Raw genomic sequence first — 15,910 nt, 5'->3', positions numbered from 1 at the left:
TGCATCTCCAAAAAATTTCAATGTTTAAGTTTCTCAGTAATCGGAGATGGATCTCCGAAATTTTCTCAGTATTTTTTTGTTTTCTTGCTTGTAGTGTTGCTTGCTTGCACTAATTGTCAGGTTTACTTTAGCTTACAGGCATTATGACTGATAGACACGATAAGCTGAGGCACTGGAGGATTGCACATCATGCATCAATGCGACGGGAGAAGAATCAGGTTTCAGAGGCTCATGCTCACTCTGGACATGCAGAGTCATCTACTTCTGGGGTCCATGCTTCTCCTCAGGCTTTTACATCTTCTTCTTCCCATATGAGATGGGTTTCACCTACCGACGCACCACCTCCTCCATCCTCTCGCAAGCGTCAAGTTTCATTCATTCAGTCGTCTAAAGTACCTGGGTCACTAGTGGTACCATAGGCACCACTGCCACCTCCTACTGCTGATACTATTGATGCTTCCGAGCCAGTGCCACCTCCTATTGTCAATGTTGTTGAGTGAGTGTCACCTCCGAATGGTGAGGATGTTTAGCCAAAGGCATTTGGAGGAGGCCCTGTAGAGTTGTCACTATTGCTTTTGTACCCAGACATATCTGGGACGGAGAGGTAGCATTAGTTGGACTCATTCCTTCTAATTTACGTTTATTTTCATTGACAAGTTTCTGACATTGATTTTTATTTTTTGCAGGACCGTGATCCGCTGAAGTCTATTAACCAAAAGCGGAATATTACTACCTTGCCTTAGTCAAATGAGGTTTGGTTTTAGACAGGTTTGTCCATATCAAGGATGAAGGACTTGTGCATGACCAGTTATACTACAGTCAACCACTAGATGCTTAATCCATTCGTGGAGAGATGGTACTCTGAGACCTCACCATTTCATCTCCTACTTGATGAGATGTTTATCACACTCGACAATGTATCGTGTTTACTATATCTTTAGATCAGGATTCCTAGATCATAGGAGGATTTCCAAAGACGAGGCACCCGAGATGATGGTAGACTATCTAGGGGTTGACCCAGCGGAGACGAATGAGGAGTTGGATAGAACCATGAGGCTCATGCTAGGTTTGAATATTTGAAAAAGATATATGCATGTGAGCTCCAGAGAGCACAATAGACTATAGGTGATGACGAGCAGGTGGGGCTCCATAGAACGCATGCTACGAGAACATACTTGCTATATTTGCTTGGCACTGTGATTTTTTAGGACAATAGTGTCACTTCTACATATGTCATCTACATACGATACTTCGAGGATTTCGAGCGGACCATTAGTATAATTGGGGAGGCGTTTGTTTGGTCTACTTGTACTCGAAGTTATCAGAGGGTTGTAGGTGGAAGACGAAGCAAGTCACAGACAGCATCACACTACTGACGGTAGTATTTATTGGTCTTTTAACTTTTCTGTATCATTTTCATTTCATCTTTACAACTCCATTACGTATGATTCGTGTGTTCCAAACTTTTCAGGCTTGGATCCTCCAACACTTCTCGTGCATCTCCGACTGAACAAGTGTACTGACTTACACTAAGAATATGTCGCGTTTTACTGCATTTGTCTCGCTCATAAGAAACCAGGCAACTGAGTCGTTCAAAGTGTATCTTGATTGCTTGATTGCCGGTGACATGTACTTCAACAGTTATGTCGATCATCGTGAGACGTAGTCATTTGAAGAGATAGTTATACTCTTCATGGTTGGCTTACGGATCACGTCTCACTGCTCCTCATTTGTCCGAGCGCGTCATGCGGAAGTTCAGCTACACTTAGACCATTCCAAGACACCTTATTATCTTTACTCCTCCTGCTTTGACACATAGATAGATGGATGTCATGTTTGATAATTATGAGTCATCTATTGTTGAAAGAGGCACGGAGTACCATAGCCGTGAACGACTAACGCTATATTGACGGGTATATCACGTGGTTCTTCAGGGTGTCACATTTGGATATGGTGCAGGCTGCTCCAGGAGATCCATTGAGGCCATCACATTACGAGATACTAGAGAAGGAGCAAACATAATTTGATCATGTTAAAGATGTTTTGCCTAGATGTCATTGCATTGTAGAGATTATGCAGGCAGACGTTGACAGAGGTATCTTCCCTGATGGGTCTGATGTGAGGTAGGTCTTAGATGCCATCATGATGGAGGACAGTGGCAATGATGTACCGGAGAAAGCGTCGTAGGACGGAGGAAATTGATGGTCGAGGAGGAAGAGGAGTTAGAGGAGATGTATTTTGCATACGCAGTAGTCCAGTAGTATATAGTAATTGTATTATGGATAATATTTTATTTTCACCTCATGCTACTTTATCGTTGTTTTCGACCTTATTTATATATGACATTTGGATCATTTGGATTTATATATGTTATTTTTTACATATGAATAATATGGTTCAAATCTCGTCAATAACATGATACTTTATACTTATAAATCTTTATCTGAATACATGTAAATAAAATATAATATAAATTAATCTGTTATGATAGATTACAGAAATACTAATCTCCATAAAATAATATGAGATGCATCCTTTGATAAATAAACTTACAAAATTTAAAAACATCTAAATATTTTCACCTAATACCTAAGTAATATGTACTAATACCTAAGTAATATGTAGGATGGATTAAAAAATTCACCTCAAAATGCTACCCCAAATCCTACATACATTTAAAGTGACATACAATAGACTTTAAAATGCTAAGTAACTTATCTTTAAAATCATTTGACTACTTGTTTTTTCTGGGTAAAATGACAACGTCCATAATAAAACCTGCTTATTTTTCCTTCTGTTGTTTATTTTTCCTTCCGTATACCTACCATCAAAAAAATTATTTAAGAAATCTTCATGTAATTACATTGACGTTCGCTAATATGTACTCCTTCGTTTATACTTTTTTTATATTTCAAAATAAATGTCTATAAAATATCAATACAACATCTATTATTTTTTCTCCACTATTATATCCATATTTATTAACTTTCACTTTTTTCAACAATTTCACTGTCTATAATAAATAAGGTTATTTTAATAAATGATACAAATTTTATTATTAAAATCAACACATCTAATATTTTTTAAAGACCGCACAAAGTTCAAATAAGACACTTAATATATATGAGGCTGAGGAGTGATATCTACTGCATTGAGACTTGCTATTAACGCCCACGAGACACTCACAAAATCCAGAAAAATGAACTAAACATTCGTTGTCTGAAAATGAAAGTAATTTCCAATAAAAAAAATTCTATGGTGAGCCAAACAGTCTTGAAGAAAAAATTTCCCATAAAATAGTAATCCAAAAAGCAATTTATACATCACCAGACAAGTACTCCAATCAGCTATCTAGTCATGTAGGAAGGACAGTTGTGCTTCACTTCAAACGTCTGATGTTCTTTGTAGCATTAATAATTTTCTGACCTATCTCAGGGTGATTGAACTTTAACAATTTCTCAAGTTTGAGAGATGCTTCAGAAAAACAGTTATCCTCAATACATGACTCCGATTTTAGAGCAAAATGAATCTCATTTACATCCTCATCAAACTGGAGGCAAAGGATGTGGCTGAACACCTATGTCAAGACAACAGAAATTAAACAGTAATAATATTGCTTCATAATAATTAATCTCTAAATAAAGTAATCATCACCATCACCATCACCATGCTGTTAGTGAGCAAACCCATGGTGTAACAAATTTTTACACAATCAGCATATCAAAATTAAATACAAAATAAATTGTTTCATATTGGATAGCAACATCCAGGGTGTAACATTTTCAACAAACAATGTCATACTAGAAAGAATCAAATGATGGATCAACAGTTATCATACTAACTATTTGTTTGTACCTTTTTCATTCTCAAGACAACCATGTCTTTGATGGCTTGGGACCGCGACACCAAATTGACAACAAAGAGGCCTTCGTCTGAAAGTTTATCCTTTACAGTCTCAAGAAAAGATTCATCCAAAAAGTCTGGGGCGGGGCATGCCAGTCCAGAGCTGTCCAGAATATATAATGGTTACGTAGCACTCTTTAAATCATACAATACACTATTGTAGCACCCTTTTTTGGCATGATAGCCTAATGTAATGACTAAATGCATAGGTCAATTCACCTTGAATCTGAAGAGTCAGCATCGACAATAATTATATCCACTTTTGTATCTTCTACATCTTCTGCATGAGAAGTAGTTGAACTACCATTTGTAGGAGACTCGGTATAGCTAGAACTATTACTTTTACTATGAGACTGAGCTGCTCCAGAACTAGTACTCTCTCGAATAAATTGAATCCCATCGGCTATATGCACCTGGATCCCCAATACAATTGGATTTAGTAGAGTATATTATGAAATCCCCATCACAAAACTGATTCATCAAAATCATAAATTTTATTGTGGTTCTCTTAATATTCTGGAAACTGGTTGGGTGGTCCAGTCCAAAATAAAAACTGAACTAGCTTTATATGCTGTGACGACATTTTACAATTCTCCATACATGTAATAAAGTAATGCTAAATCAAAATATCTGTTTGCAATTGTCAACATTATTTAATTTGTATCAGAATTGATTTTTCCTCTAAACCTCAGTTTAAATTCAAGTGGTATAAAAAGTATATTTAGAGTTTTCCAGAAAACTTGCTTAGAGTAAGAAGTTCAAATATCAATCACTTCTTAATAAAAGGTATTTACAAAATCAATTTTAATCCAAATCATCTAGAAGGAAAATGCTTTCCAAACATACACTATGTTTCATTAAAGCTGAAAAGAGAAGGTCACAGAAGAATATTAACTACCTTTAAGCGTTTATCCTCAACAAAACTGAAGTATTCCCTTGCAATATGAGCAACTACAGGGTCTAACTCTACTGCCTGTGGATATTTATAACTAATATCAAGCCAAATGATATCATATAAAATCATTCTAAAAATAAACATTTAGAATTGGGTCTGGACAAAAACTGTATTGCCCCTAGCTTCATAACTGGAATATTATATATTACCTTGATTTCCAAAACAGGGATACAACTGTGAAGAAACATGGGAAGTAAACCTGCTCCAAGACCTATGATTACAGCTTTTACCTGAAATATGGCACTGGCATGAATCAGAATACATTATAGCAAAACCATGTCTCAGTGCATGTAAAGAATGTAGAAATGAGTTAATTTTGCCTGTAAATTCTATTTTCTATTCAAATTCAACAACAAAAACCATACATGTTAAACTTTTTGAGAAAAAGAAATATTATTAAAAAGAGAAAAGAAGAGAAAAATCCTCATTAAATTGCTTTTACTAAAACTGTGAACATAACAACACCTGTTGAGTATAGCTTTGAGTGTGTTATTATTGAGTGGTACAGTCTATGATGCCACACAGTGAATGAACAGAAGGTAAATCGGACTGAATTGGGATTGGAGGAAACTGAAGATGTGAGAATTTGAAAAGCCTATCATTGTATACAACTTATCAAAAAGGAATTTCATGGAAAACCTAAGAGTTGACAAAACACAAGTCAGGATGGAACTCAATAGACATTGTAGTTCTCGGCTAATTTACTTACATTTGATTTACTATATTTTGATTATGTGAGGGCTGTATAGAGAGTTCTGAAAGGCAAGATTAGGTTTCTAAACAAAGGAAAACCGGGAGGAAGTGAAGGATGAAGTAGAAATGTCTTTCCTATTACCATCTACAATTTGGACTGTTCCTTCATATGGAGCATGTTGTTGAATATTTTTGACTTCAGATGTGAAATAGTTTGAAGTACCAATATTGGAATACCAGCTTTGCCAAAAATTAGTTGTTGTATACATGGATTGTAAGAGTTCCAAAGATCAGACAAAAGCTGAGAAATACAAATCCTGAATCTGCCAAAGTATGTGAATTTTCATTACTGAGAAACTTACGGGCTATTCCTTTGCAATCAGAAATTACTGAATGAAAGTTACTGACTGTAACTATTCTAGCTAACCAGACTAGCTTTAACAGAAGGAAAAAAAATAATACGATAAATTGATAACTTATGAAAATCACTTGCCACACACACCCTTAAAAGTGTTCCTCAAGCAAATAAAAAATAAAGAGGAAAATTACACAAGAAAAAGGAATTTGTGGCATACAAAATTTAGTTTATAAACAATCAATCACTAGTCAATAAGTGATTACTCATAAACTTCTTTTGGAACATCCTTGACAGCTTGACCATACAAGCGGTAAATTTTGTAACTTTCCCAAATAAAAGTCAGAAATACTTGCCATTTTCCCACTTGATGCAACTTTTTCCATGTAAGAGGATATTAATGTGAATCCTGAAATAATCCCTGAATGATAAGAACTAGCTACATAGCCGTGATAGACAGCCAACTGGTTATATGCTCCTGCAACATCAACAGAAAACATTAAAATAGCAAGAGTCTGAAGTCATAAAAGCAGTAAGCAAAATATTGTAACGTAGAAAATAGTGAATAGTTTTTAATTTTTAAAAAATACTCTGTAATAACAGAGTTAACTGAAAATTCAACAAACGCTAAAGATGCTATCTCCATCAAAATCAAGTTTGACACTACAAAAGAGCAAACTATGAACACAACTTAACATTTTTTTCATGAAACAGATAAAATAAACGGCAATGTTTCGAGAAGCATATTATTTTATGGTTTAATATAATTTCCAACGAGCCTTCCAAACCCCTACACTGACTAGACATTGTTAGGGCCGAATTTCAAACTGGGCATCAAAACATTTGGCCTATCATCAAAAGCAAAGGAAGCACAGCAAAGAAGTATGTAAAACTATACTGCTAAATAAAACATTCCCAATGATACTTGTGAGGAAAAAAAATTAGAGATATAGAGGGGGAAATATCATGAGATCCACATTCCTCTTAATCTTATACAATATATTAACTATAAATAAGGAATTGGTAAGTTCAGAAATGAACATTAAATTGTGAGTTCAACTAATACCATCATTCTGTATTTGAGACCCGCTTTTCTTAGATTTAGAGGATGAGTTAGCTTTCCTCTTTACTGTCTCACCAACCAATTTTGTAGAATGTTCATCTATTAGCAAAGCTTCGGACTGAACCAAATTTGCAGCTCTTTCAAATACAAGGCGTCGAAACATCAACTCTTGAGAAGGAAAGATACAACTGACTTCACTATCAACATTTTCATAAACTACATCTTCGACAATAATTGATCCAGTTAATGGAGATGTGGTCTGCAAAACACATGTAATTATGGATGATATAATTAGAATATGAGGATAATTTAAAATAAAGCATGCAAATCACTTGAATGGGAATCCATAATATGAGGATCCAGTTAATGAAGATGTTTATACTTCACACCTGATCATTTAGCCATTTTATTGACATATTTCCTTAGTACTTTAGGATTACTTGGTTCTACATTACTCGTGTATTTGGAACATTTCTTTGCCACAATTAAAATAGCATAAAACTGCTTATTTAGTGTGGAGTGCTGAGTGCTGAGTGCATGTGCATGTATCTCACTAACATGTATATTGATAGACACAGACACAACAGCTCTCTGCATCAAATTTATCTTCCTTGCCTTCTGTATTATTCTTTTGTTTAGAGGGGTTCCTTATCCTACTTTCTCTTTCTAACATTTTCTCTTCATATTCTCTCAAAAGTTGTTCTTATATTAAAACAAAAATGAATAAAATCTAAAAAAAGAAAGAAAAAAAACAGCAATAACTCCCTAGAAACCAAGTAATGTAGAGGTAGGTTACTTTTATATACTCGAATCAGATTGTAAACAGTGCCCTTGTTTCCCATGCAGTACATTTAAATTGCAATTTAGAATTTGCACTTAACAAAATAACAACAGAGAAATAGCATTTTGCCTATTGTTTTTAACCTGGTGAACAATGTTTCGCTTCTTGATCCCATCACTTGCCATCAAGAAACTGCACACATTGAAGAATTTATTTGTGAGAAAAACAACAATTCATGAGCGTAAGCATGACAACAACACCTGGAAAATGGCTTAGAATATAGTAATAACTGTAACACATTTGAATATTTTAGCATCAATAGATTTAACAGAGCAATGAATACTTCGATTAAAATTGTTCAAAATGGAGGAAAGCTGGTACAAGATACGAACGGTATTTGAGCTCCACTCTCATTTTCATTAGGTTCCAATTGTTTAACCAGTGGAGACAAGTCCTTCTGAAAAGGGTTAACAAATGCAATTCAGTAATAGTTAAGCTGTTAGAATGGCGTGTCATTGGAAGCATAACCTAAGATGGGGTTTCTACCTTAATCTCATCCATGGTGGCATTAGTATGGCTGGTGTCCAAGAAAACCTAAAATTGAGATTTGCTCAAGAACTTCAATTATAAAAGTAGCAAACAAAAAAAAACTAAAAAGTAACAGGAAATGTCATTTCATCAAGTTAATGACATAGTACCATTATGAGACGAGCTGCTTTAGAGCTTCTGACCACCATCCATTGTCCTTCTTCAGAAAAGAAGAGCCATTCAGGAGCACGGATCTGGGATTTAGCATTCAGACATGAAATTCAATCATAATGCGTATTGCTGCTAATCTTAATCCAAAAACATATATAATAAGACAGAAGAGAAACAAATGAAGGAAGAAAACAAGAAATGCTAGAAAATTCTTCCACCCGCCAATCACTGAACTAGTATCCCTATGGCCTACGTTGTTCACAATAGCATTAATGTGATCCTAGATGCAAGCATAACTATACAACCAAGCCTCGTCCGATCAGGTGGGGTTTGTTAGGCTGCAAGGACACACCTTAGGCACAATGAAAACCCCGCAGTGATATGTAAATGGGTCAGACTGTTCTTCAGCATCAAGAACTACGGCTCTATAAGAGAAAACAGAGCATCCTTGGGCACCCAATGTCAGCTGCAACCGCCGACCTTGGGAAAATTTTGTCAATTCCTCTTGCACATCTTCCAAAGAGTATAATGTATCAGAGCTACTGGATAATTTTTCACGAACTTGGTTCTCATTTTGAAGAGACTCACGAAGTCCCAAAGCCTAAGACAAATAAAATAAAAAACATAAACATTTGATAGTAAAAGTGTATATTATAAATATTAATAGAATAGAATATATCTATCTCATACAGTGTAAAAGATATCTTTAGAATTTAATGCATATACAATAGAATTAGTTACTCCACTAATTGAAAAGCAACCTAAAGAGTCATCCCTAAATTTATTATGGTTTCTAATCTGTTTTCATTTCCTAATTTGATTAGGGTGGCGAGTTTATTGTATAAGTAGTAGTGTAGTACTATTACTACCCATTGCTTAACCCGGTTTTATGTATAAGTATACAATATTGATGCTTAATACTTTACATATATCTAATTGATCCAACTTCAAATTATTCAGAGAATATCTCCATGTTCCTCCTACCCTATCTAAACCCTACAAAATTAAACAAAATAATATTTGTTCTCTATACACACACACACACACATATTACTCTCTTTGCTGCAAAAATAATATGCATGCAACTATAAAATCATAGTACAGTCTTCCATGAACACTTATTACAAGAAAGAACTTGTGCACATGATCAACTGAACAAAAAAGCATAATTGGCCCAGATATTCTACCTGTTCTGAATTACAATGAAGGGAAGTATTATGAAGTAACGATGTGATCTGGTGTACAGTAGTCGACAGCTCCTTCTCCACAACCACCATAAATGTTTGAAGGCTAGGTTTGTTAGATGGGTTCGAAGGTATGGCATCAACACTCATTTTCCACCCAAGTCGAAATGTTGAGAAAAGTATATCTGAAAAGTGTGAATTAATCATCTTCATCCTCTACTATAGCCATGCAAAACCAAGCAGAACAAAGATAAAAAAGGATAAAATGCAAACAAAGGGGAAAAAAACAGTTTTAGCAAATCACAAATTGCAAACTAATAAAGTTCCCTTTCCAAGTTCACTAGAATCAATATAAAACGAAATTAACAGAAAATATCAGGCGCAATTAAATGTTTCAAGAGATAGGAGAAATTTTGTAGTAAAATGTCTGCATTACTTCGCAACACCAAAAGCCTAAAATGTTTGCAGAAGATCAACTGAAAACAGAACACCATCACAACCAGCTAGTTCTTTCGATAACATTTTCCACAGTCCACACAACATATACTTTTCACTTATTTAAAGTGAAACAGAATAGACGAATAAACTAACCGAGTACATGAGATTCGGCCAAGGTAAGGCACACAAACTTTCCCCCAGGCTTTAAAAGTCTCTTGACCTAAAACATAATCCAGAACAATTTCACAAATAGCCAACATTCAAATTCAAATTCCACCGTAAATTAAACTATGTATTATCTACATATATAGATAATAAAAAAAAGGAAAGAAAAAAAAAACCTCGGAGAGATACTTATTTCCCAGACTAGGACCAAGCTCTGGCTCCATTAATGCATCCAAACCACCTTTATCAATGACAGCACCGAAAGAGTCATCTTCAAACTGCAGAGTAGAAGCATCAACGAAAGTGAGAAGAGAGACACATAAGAAGAAGAAGGTTACTCATAACTGAACTAACCTGCATGGCGGTCATGTCCATGACACGCCATCGCATGAGAGGGCGAGAACGGATGTTACTACGGAGCATATTGGAGATGACGACTTTGGAGAAATCAACATTGGTGATGGAAGTGTATCCGGCGTCGTAGAGGTGTTCGGAGAGGCGAGAGTTGCCGCAAGCGGGGACGAGGATAGGAAGAGACGAGGGAGGAGGAGTTAGGGTTTGGAGGAGGGAGAGGAGTGGGTCCCTTAGGTGAGGCCATTCGGCGTACCATTCGAAAGAGTCGGGGCGGATGGTGAAGAAATTGTCCCAATTGTCTTTGCTGGTGAAGTCTTCGAGGGTTTGTAGAAGATCCGTCGTCTTCGTTTTGCTCTTTGGTCCCATTTTGTTGCTGCTGGTAGACTCTTTAGACTGTTCGTGCTCACACTGTCTCTTAATTCTCGCTCAGCTTGGGGTTTTACAACAAAGATTGTGTAAGGTTTCGGATGAGAAATGTAAATAAGAGGAAAGAAAGTGAAAGGAAAGAATATTATAAAAATGAAATGAATAAAAAGTGACTAGTAATACTAATTAGTAAATATGATTTTCCAATTGCTCCATGAGTATACACTACATTCTAAAATAACTTTTATATCTACAGTATATGTTTTTCCTCTGGTTTCATAGAAGAAAATGAATTGAAAGAATGATGTATATTAGCTAAATGACATCCATATCCTTATATAAACTATGACATTTTTATAGATATATTTTTATTATTATCATTTATAATAATATACTTATACATTTACAGAATATTTTAAAATAGAATATCAACATATTATTTACTTATTTATTATTTTATAAAGACAATATTTTACAATGAAGTTTTATGTTCTACAACAATATTGAAGAAGTTACCGTAAACATCTATTAATTAATCAAGGATAAAACTCGAAGTATATAAAAATCTACTTGTTTATAAGTTTTCCACTCAATAATGTGAGGAAAGTATTTTAGCATGGACCCACATGCAAGTTAGTAACATTTCTTCATTATTTTGTATTGTTCCGAATATTGAAGGGAGTTTGAAATTTGAGCTTTTTTTCATCTTTATGCATGGTGGTAATAATAATAATACGATTGGTTACTCTAATTTTAGGGTTTATTGATTTAACATTTTAAGTAAATAATTTGTTTAATCATAAAAAATTATATTTATAATTATGATTTCAAAAGATTACACATAGCAATATTTGAAAAGAATTATAAGAATTTTAAAATTTATTGTTCGAGTTGTTTTTTTAATTTTGTTTGTTTTGAGTTTTAAAATTTATAAAATTCAAAATTAATTTATTTCTAATTATGGAATTTTTAAAACATAAAATAAGATTTAAATTCTAAAACTTCAATTTAAATATTATACCATTAGATTTGCAAAATAATTAATATATAATATATTTATTTAGTACTAGTTTTAATAATAGTGGGAAAAGTGGTGGTTCTCAATAGTAACAAAGTAGTGATTGATGGTGGTCAAAGTGGCGGTGGTCGACGGTGAGGATCATAGGTAGTTTACAGTGGTCGGTGGTGGTTAAAATAGTCGTGGATGGTGATTAGTGGTGGTCATGATGATAGTTTGTGATGGTCATATCATAAATAGATATAATGGTTGTTATGGGTGATCAGAATAGTGATTGATTGTAGTTCAGAGTGAACCATGGTTGTTGGAATGGTTGTCATAATGGTAGTTATATTGGAGATCATATATGGATAAGATGATGATTTGTGTGATCATGGTAACGGTTAGCAGTGGCCTATAATAGTCGAAGGTGGTGGTTGGAGTAGTAGTCGGTGACCATCGGTAGTGGTGTCTTATCTTTAACGTGATTGTTGAGGCATCACCCATACAAATAGAGGATCAAGAAGTGAAACAGTTATGTGGTAAAGAGATTACCTTGGTGAAGGTAGCTTGGGGAGGACCAGCTGGTGGAAACGTAACTTGCGAGCTTGAGAGTCAGATGAGATATTCGTATATGAACCTGTTCACTCGAGGTAATTTTCAGTGGCGGAAATTCTTTAAGTGGGGGAGTTGTAACACCCTATTTTTCTAAAAACTATTTATATTGATTAATTATAACTTTATATGTGTATATAATTATATTTGTGTGATGATTGAGATGTGTTAGGGCAACAAAGGTTTGTGACCCTTGGGTAGAGAGTGTGGAAAGTAATTAGACGTTGATAGATTTATTTAGAATTATTTAATTTATTAAATAATATTTTTGTGTTATTATTTAAATAAAATAATAAAAGAAAAGAAAATAATGAGTTTGGGGTGGAAAATGCGAATTCTAAAGAATTAAAATAAATAATGTAAGTTAGTAATAAATAGGACCTGAATGGAATATTAGAAAGATAAAAATTAGATTTTTAATTTAGGAGGAGAGAAGTGAAGGAAAAAGTTTAGACTAGGTAAAAGTTTTAGAATTAAAGAAAAATAGGCAAGAGAAGATAAAAACAAGGAAAATCTCATGAGAGCTATAATGAATAGAATAATCAAAAGCTTGGATTTTTCTTGAATTACAAGGCAAGGGTGTGAATTTGGTTTAATAATAGGGATATGAATGGAAGGGTAAAGGAATATTCAATTCTTTTTTGATTGATGATGAATGTTGATATTTGTTAAATGAAATTTATGTTCTAAAGTGTTCATGTATGTTCATTATTGATGATTTTTGAAGTTTGTAGGGATTGATATAGTATGTATATCTATGATCATATAAATATAAGTAGCGATTGATATAGGTATATTTATGGCTGAATTTAAAATCATAAAATATTTTTGGTGATAATTTCATTGACGTTTTTGGGGTTGGAGAAGATGAAAATCGTGCTGGAAATTTTAGAAAAACAACAACTTTTTAGTAATGCCTTTGCGCACATTTTTTATCATAATTTTCAACTCATAAATCATTTTGGGACGGGGTTTGAAGCATTGTGTAACTAAAAAAGAGGGTTATAACTTTGTTTTAGGGATACAATGTTTTTAACTATTTTATTAGAGGTTGGTAGCAGGTGAAAAAAAAGTGTATGATGTGACGAATATGGACGAGGTCCGTATTGATAAATTATTTGATGTGTTGTGAATGATTGAGATTGTATGTTTGATTATATTTGTGGTAGTCCAGAAGGGTGGATTACGTTATACATGGTTGCAATTGTGTGATCGATTGTGAATCACTAAATATTATTATAATTATTGTGTTAATTGCATTATTGTCATGTTATGCATTCATTGTTGATATGTTGAAGAAGGTAAGTCATAGGTCCGAAGGAGGACGAAAGACTTATTCGGAACTCATAAGTGGGAGTTCAAGATTCCGAAGGGGGAATCAGGTTCATAATAAGAACCAAATATTGAATTGGTACCACATACATATGATTCGTTGTCGTTGTCATGAGTCACATATCATGGATGAATTATATGCGTGAAATATGAATATATGTGATGATGGTGTTGTTGTATATGATGCTGATGATAATTTGGGCATGAGAATATGATATGTTATTATGTATGGTTGTGTAGATATTGTATTATATTTTACATTCTATGTTGTTATTATTGAAATGAATTTTCACCCCTTCTGTTTGAATGTCGCATTTGCATGAGCATCATGCAGATACTCAAGAGTAAAGACGCCGATGTGAGTGGAAGTTAGCTCCTGGAGCTATTTATTTTAGTTTATCCGTGTTAGTTTTGGTTATGCTCTGATAAGTATTATTGCGGAGAAAATTATTTATTTTGTGTTGAAATCTCATGAGAGACAATGCGTGCTCTTGTATTTGTTTTATGTTTTGATGTGATAACACTTGTAGAAGACTCGCGAGTCAGTGCTTTTAATTTTGTTATGAAAACTATTATGAGATTTTAAATTGATGTGTTTTTTTATTATGATTCCACTGCGAACATATTCAGTTGAGTTGGATGTCGTGTAAACATCCTAAGTGCGAATGTATGTAGTAAAATGTTTTGTTGTAACATGTGTTACAGAGTAGGCTATGATTGTTGTGATTGACACCCTATGTGATTGTATTTTGTTAATTAAATTTGTTGTTAATTAAATTAGAAATTACACTTGGTGAGTTGTTCTTACATTAAAGTATTCCAACACTGGTGCAAATACAAGGGGAGTGTTCTGACCTTGATGCTCTTTTTCCATGTCCTTGAGATTCAGCATAGTATGGCTACTTCGGTGAAGGGTTAAGGCTTAATATCTTTTTTCTGATATACTAGAATGTTTGATGTATATTCAGATAACATGAAGCACTTAAAATACCGATTCTTCTTGGTTATCCCTCTCAATGAAGAGGCCCATGCTAAAGTTTGCTCGATAAATCCCAAACCTTCTTACTAGTGCTTGGATATATTTGCTAAGTTCTGGCGCTAGAGCCACTTATCGGTGGAGTCTAAATCCTATGTTTACCAGATGAACAATTTGACTAAAGCAAACATTTTCCTGAAAAGGCATCTTGTATCCTTCTACAAGGCTATATGTTTACAAAGGTGTTAACCTTTATGATGTTGCGTCAAATAGATAATTAAGGAAATTCATATAAATGTTCATGCTTATATGGAAGTCGACTTGAAGGAGGCTAGGAAGGATATTTTTGGTAAGTGAGCTAGAAAATGTTCTTTTCTTTAAATATTGTTGTATGGCTCTTTCTATAACTTGTCTATTGTTTTCTTGTAGGTAAGATGAAATATGAGTAAATAATATAACAAATGAAGAGGGTCTCCTGGGTAATCCTCTATCTAGTCGGCATTATCATTGCTTTGGCCACCTGAACAGTTTTGTCCATGGGGGTCCTTACAATGTTGATGGCATATGATACGTCTATTATGGAATATGTGGAACTATGAGACTCATCTGGCCGTGTCATTGTGGAAGATGCCTCGGGCTCCTCGTGGTCAGACGATGGAAGAAACTTGGGGCATAATTTTGATCTTCAATAGCTTTGACCAGACATAACACTTACTAAGCTTCCTCGATCGAGGTCCCTTGAGGATTATGCACCAGTTACAAACGAGTTTCCTCTTGCATTCACCGTTGGATGCAACTATAGTTTGGGGTAATAAAAGTATTAGGTTGAGAATAACAAAAAGTAAAATATACTCGTTGTATAAGAATCATATGGGATTAAGAAAGCCATACCGTCATATTAGCCAGTTGGCTTTGAATTACAAAGCATTCACGACCATGGCTTTATTGAGTAGTTAACGTAAACTGTCACATGAATTTACTCTATTTGTCTCTAACTTTTACACTTGTTGGACCTCATTACAAATATTAGGTCT

General features: G+C 34.2%; 1 protein-coding gene across 1 annotated transcript; it reads right to left on the bottom strand.

Annotated features, from left to right (window-relative positions):
• Positions 1 to 3,200: 3,200 nt before the first annotated feature.
• LOC127101246 (uncharacterized) lies at positions 3,201 to 11,155 on the bottom strand. The gene is made up of 16 exons (XM_051038606.1): positions 10,591 to 11,155; positions 10,413 to 10,514; positions 10,225 to 10,291; positions 9,637 to 9,818; positions 8,802 to 9,050; positions 8,449 to 8,532; positions 8,297 to 8,344; positions 8,143 to 8,207; positions 7,894 to 7,942; positions 6,973 to 7,228; positions 6,263 to 6,384; positions 5,008 to 5,088; positions 4,802 to 4,876; positions 4,123 to 4,316; positions 3,856 to 4,006; positions 3,201 to 3,577 (listed from the first exon to the last, which is right to left on the bottom strand). The coding sequence occupies exons 1-16, from the start codon at positions 10,954 to 10,956 to the stop codon at positions 3,380 to 3,382; spliced, it is 2,289 nt and encodes a 762-aa protein (XP_050894563.1). The 5' UTR covers positions 10,957 to 11,155; the 3' UTR covers positions 3,201 to 3,379.
• Between the last annotated feature and the right edge of the window lie 4,755 nt (positions 11,156 to 15,910).

The sequence above is a fragment of the Lathyrus oleraceus genome, chromosome 7 (assembly GCF_024323335.1).
Source record: "Lathyrus oleraceus cultivar Zhongwan6 chromosome 7, CAAS_Psat_ZW6_1.0, whole genome shotgun sequence".
Classification (NCBI taxonomy): Eukaryota; Viridiplantae; Streptophyta; class Magnoliopsida; order Fabales; family Fabaceae; genus Lathyrus; species Lathyrus oleraceus.
Note: the sequence above shows the minus strand (reverse complement) of the source record. Positions and strands in the feature narration are given on the sequence as shown.

Excerpts from the sequence above, each read along its gene's own strand:
- LOC127101246 (XM_051038606.1), bottom strand. The coding sequence starts at position 10,956 with ATGGGACCAAAGAGCAAAACGAAGACGACGGATCTTCTACAAACCCTC. Across the intron at positions 7,943-8,142 it reads GAGAGTGGAGCTCAAATACC|TTTCTTGATGGCAAGTGATG; the intron begins GTTCGTATCTTG and ends CAATGTGTGCAG. Across the intron at positions 4,007-4,122 it reads GCTGACTCTTCAGATTCAAG|CTCTGGACTGGCATGCCCCG; the intron begins GTGAATTGACCT and ends TATTCTGGACAG.